This window comes from Vigna unguiculata, chromosome 3 (assembly GCF_037176805.1).
Source record: "Vigna unguiculata cultivar grain cowpea cultivar isolate G323 ecotype 2 chromosome 3, ASM3717680v1, whole genome shotgun sequence".
Classification (NCBI taxonomy): Eukaryota; Viridiplantae; Streptophyta; class Magnoliopsida; order Fabales; family Fabaceae; genus Vigna; species Vigna unguiculata.
In genome coordinates, this window is record NC_140794.1 from 39,063,801 (window position 1) to 39,068,837 (window position 5,037).

Sequence of the window (5,037 nt, forward strand, 5' to 3'; positions counted from 1 at the left end):
TATTAATTAATCCTCATTCCTCACACAAACATCAAATTAACCTTTGTGATGGAAAAGGTTCAAGTCTTTACCATGCGTTGAGCATCGACATCCCCCATAACTTTTAATTATGATTTCAAAAAAGACAAAAGAAATAAAGCACCGATCATTTATTGTTAGATAGGGAACTTGTTTTTTCATCATGCAGAGTAGCAGACTTGTGTCGTAATCAACCATTCAATCATTGACAATGCAGAAGAAGAAAAACAACTATGTTATGGTCCCAATGAAATGGTTAACTGAAAATAGGAGAATCAAGAATTAATAAACAAGTATGAGGAATTATTCCATCGTTGAGGCTAAGAAAATTATGATGATGAAAATCAAATATCTAGCTGTGTGTTCTTACAAAAGGAAAACATCAAATAAACAACACCAGTAACCTACATTTGTGTTGAGACTTACTTCAATTATTTAACCTATTCCTGTGATACATGATAGCAAGCTTTGAAAATTTTCATGTAAACGTAAATGGGGGGAGATAGGAATTTGAAAGGAAGATAAAAATAAAGAAGAGAATAGCCTCCTTGATGGAAAACTTTTCAGACAATGGTGAAGTGTGAAGTGAATCTCCTCCCGTCATCCCCCAGCGAGGAAAGAAAATTATGATCGAAAAAGAAGGGGGGGAAAGTACCAATTAGCAAGAATGAATGTTGAGGAAGTATGAAAATGTGGGTTGAGAAATTGTTCAGCATCCCATGACAGCACAATTATAAACAAAGTTGCCAGAGCGTTTTCTGGCAAGTAGATTCCACTGTAGAGGTCCTTCACCAGGGACACAGGAATTGAGTTCGATAAAACCTTCACCGTGAGTTCTCGGACCACCAATCACAATTAGCTTATCTCCACATGCCCTGAATGCAAGACCCCAACCATTCATCGAAACTACTCGTTCAGGCAGCCTCCCAATGCTGCGCCAAAATCTTCTCTCTTTATCGTATTTTTTCACCTCCATGTCAGCGTAATCAGCAGCATAAAGTTCATTATTTACAACCGCAACCAGAGGTGGTGCCTCCGCTGTTGCAGGCATGTCAGAGGTAGCACTGCGTCCGGGGGACATGTTAGGGATTTCTGTCCATGTTCTACTTTGTAAGTTGTATTCCTCACCACATGTAAGAAGCTTACAATCTTTTCCGCCGATTCCCCCAATAACATAAAACTTTCTATCCATGAAGACACCAGAGCACATCTTCCTGGGCTTGTTCATGCTCGGGAGAACCTCCCAGCTTTGATTCTCGGAGTTGTACAGTTCGGCCGAGTCAAGAATCCGACCCTCCGAATCACACCCACCCGCCAGAATAGCAATCTCCCCGAGGCTCGCAGATCCAAACAAACACCTTGGACCGTTCATCCTCATCCCAGATGACCACGAGTTCGTCAAAAGACTGTATCTGTAAATCACATGAGACCTCAGCTCCCTCCCAAACACAATAAGCTCCGTACCTACGGCCAGAGACTCCTTGTCCGAACACATGAAGCATTCGTTGGAAGCCATTCTTGGCAGATGCATCCACCTTTCACGAATTGGATCGTAGGCCTCCCATTCCAGAAGGGCACAGGAAAAATAAATCCAGTGTTCCACTATCCCTTTCAGTCTCCTCCACCTGTACAGCTCCCCACTTCTGATTGTGTTCCGAAAGCTCTTATTCAGTGACGCCAGAGAACCATAATCGGACCTCGAACATCGGCTCAGACATGCGATTGAGCTGTCCCGGTTCATTCTCGGCAGAAGAGAACCCGAATCTGATGAATCCCCACCTTGATGCTCTTCCTGCTCCATCTGCCGTTCACTCCAATCTGACGAATCTCCGGACTCATTCTCTTCCTCCTTGTTCTTAACTTCAAGGTCCTTCCTCTCATCCTCCTCCACAGAATCATCAGCATCATACAGTCGTTGTTGTTGAGAAAGAACTCGAACTGTGTCCCCCCCTGGATGGACAGATTCAGCTCTCCTGTTAATCTTCCTGGGCTGAGATTCTTCTTCGCAATCGGCATCATCAGAAGGGCGTTTGCCATTCTTCGTGTCCAAGTCTGGCAGGTATGCCATGAAAGACCACTTGTTATCTGCCTGACAAGAGCTCGGAAACAACCTAACCACGCACGAACGGCCTTCCAACATAGTCTCCACAAGAGGCAAAAGCAGCAGCAGCAGCAGCAACAAGAACTCAACCTTCAATTATTAGATGTCTTCTTCTATATATCTTTGCCTGAAGGGTCAAATTCAACACCACATAGATGATTGATGAACAGCCTCAGCGTCCCCCAGAAGGAACTACCTTCCGAATCAAGAGTCTGTAAAGGAATCAATCAATTTCAGTTACAAGTTTCAAGTACTTCTCTCTCTACAGTTCCATTTCTTAAATTAAATGCCCAGAATCGTCAACACGGCAAAATCACTGTTACAGATCGGGAATCCATTCAAAGTCACATTTTTTTTTTATTGTATGAACCCCTGAGTAGAGAAAAGAGAAAAGGGGGAATTGCCGGTCCAGAACCAAATTCACAGAGAGATCCCAAAAATCAAAACACCATAAATAGCTGGCGACTTTAATTAAACAAAACGGGTTCAGTGAATCCGTCCGGTCCGGAAACATGTAATGAATCCAACATTCCAAGGCTATGACGAAAAACAATCAATTCTGAACAAAACCCATTAACCAATATCCCCAGGATTCAACAAAAAGCAGAATTTAGTTAGATCTCCGTAAATCTACAATCTTCACCAATACCCAACAACATAGCAGACAATTCACTTTGTTCATGAGAAAGCTAGTAAATCATTTACAAAGAGGGAGTGAAGAGATGGAGAGAGAAAAATAAATAAAAAAAGGATGCAAGAAACTTACAAGTTGGATAAGAAGCAAAATCAAAAATACAACAAAAGTACTTGATGAGCAGATTTTGCAAGATTGAAAAACAGTCTTCAACTCCTTCTTTCTCTATCTCAAACCCACTGTTTTTGCATGTACCTCACACACTCACCCACACACAGAGAAAGGAAAGAAAGACCCAGAGAGAGAAAGAGAGAGAAAGTGTCTTTCTTTCTCTCTCTACCCAGCTCTTAGAAGTTCTTTGGTTTTAGGTTGGTCCTTTCTTGGGTTAGTGCCTGCAAATCAGGTGAAGGGAAGGTTTTGGAGCAAAATCTCAGAGAGGACCCCTCACATGGCCTTATCTCCCTTAAATCATATCTTAATTTATAATTAAATAATTCCTTAATTCATTTCTTTCCCACAGTCATTAATTAACTAATTAATTGATTAATTTAACATCCTTCTCTGTGTCTTTTTCTTCTCCTTTTTCCATTTCTTTCAATTTTGTGCGTGTGCGTATTTTTGGGTTAAGCAAATTTTGATGGAGGAGGTTGGGTGGAGCCTACCAAAAGGTTTTCCGGTAACTGGCTACTGGTAACCGCCGGTGTCAACACGTGTTGACCAGTGGGATAGAGAAGGATGAGATGATTTGTTTTCTCTTTCTTTTTTTTCGCTGACTTACAATCCAATTATTTTACAAATTCATTTAAAATATTTCCTTAAATTATTTTTAATCAATAATAAAATACTTTTAAGAAAGTCTTAAATTCAAATCTCAAATATTTTTTAACTTAATAATCAATCTCAAATTCAAATGTTATTAAATACTCATAAAAAATTAATCATACTAATAATCTTATCCAAAAAATAATTCTCCCATAATAAAACATGAATTTAATTTTATACAACAATCTCAAGTACATTTAAATTTTATTTTATAATATAAAAATTAATAATAATACACTAAGTCACACAAAAATTGAATGAAAATTGTAATATACAATCTTGCAATATACTTTATTAATTTATAAAAAAAAACATTGCACAGATGCTTAAAATTCATTTTAAAAAAAAGGACAAATGAAAAGTAGTGTTCGATTTTCGTTACCCATACGTCTCTGTGCAGTTGGATTCTTATTCCAAATTCTCGGCTGGTCAATTTCTCGTGGGGAGCGGAGAATCTGATGCGGCAGCGGGCAATTAAGATTGGTGGAAGAGTTTTATTTTGTTGGTTAATGATGCAAAAGTAACCTCCTCTGGCTAGATTTTTAACCTAAGGTGAGACTTTTGACCGGTCAACTTTTGGTTATTATACTTATTAATTGATATTTTTATTGTTAGTTATGGGTGGGTGTTTACACACTGAAAGAGAAAAAGAAAGAAGAGAAAGGAATATTTTAACTTAACATTTTGTGATAATGTTGTTAAGTGTGGTGATGATTATGATTATTACTACCAAACACGGCTGAATCATGGCTAAGTCAAAAAAGCAGATTGTGCAACACTTCATTCAATTTCCGCTTGCGTTTTCGGCTGGGCCTCTCTATCCTTTTTACGCTCTGTTTTATCCCTTGATGGGACATCTATCTATACTATTGTCCTCTTTATACAATTATTTATTATTATACAATTTTTTATTATTTTTATTTCTCATCTTTATCTCACTGTTTAATAATGTGACAGACTATTATTTATAAACTACCTATAGATTCAAACTACGTCTCACGTTAAAACTGTCCATTTAATTTAATTTGTTGTCCCAAGGTGGATCATGACTAACGTACCCTTCAATTCAATTTCATTCATACAAGTTACTGGAAAATATTGTAAGTGCTCGTTTTTTCCCTTTTTAGAAATATATTTCATTTTTTTCCCTCATATTTAAACATAATAAGAATAATAGAATTCAGGCAAACAAGTACACCAACAAAATTTTGTTGCGAGCACTGTGTTGAGATTCCCTAATCATTCAACTTTTAATTATGTTTTAATAGCAATTACTAGCAATCTAATATCTAATCTTGTAGGCTTTGATGGACCTAACTTTTAGATTTTCGGGTCTATTACCCTTGAATTAAAATAATTATTTTCAAAAACTTTTTTTTCTACCTCCTTTTCTGTTTTCTACGTGATGATCACGGGTGGTAGCTTGGTCGGCATTTGCACATAATCACAACAGTTTGTAATC

At 37.8% G+C, this 5,037-nt stretch overlaps 1 protein-coding gene across 1 annotated transcript; it reads right to left on the bottom strand.

The window, feature by feature from the left end:
* Nucleotides 1-332: 332 nt before the first annotated feature.
* Nucleotides 333-3,174, bottom strand: LOC114176124 (F-box/kelch-repeat protein At1g26930-like). The gene is made up of 2 exons (XM_028061060.2): nucleotides 2,886-3,174; nucleotides 333-2,331 (listed from the first exon to the last, which is right to left on the bottom strand). Exon 2 carries the CDS (start codon nucleotides 2,156-2,158, stop codon nucleotides 728-730), a length of 1,431 nt encoding a protein of 476 aa, XP_027916861.1. The 5' UTR covers nucleotides 2,159-2,331; nucleotides 2,886-3,174; the 3' UTR covers nucleotides 333-727.
* Between the last annotated feature and the right edge of the window lie 1,863 nt (nucleotides 3,175-5,037).

Coding starts and splice junctions, on each gene's coding strand:
- LOC114176124 (XM_028061060.2), bottom strand. CDS start 2,158: ATGTTGGAAGGCCGTTCGTGCGTGGTTAGGTTGTTTCCGAGCTCTTGT.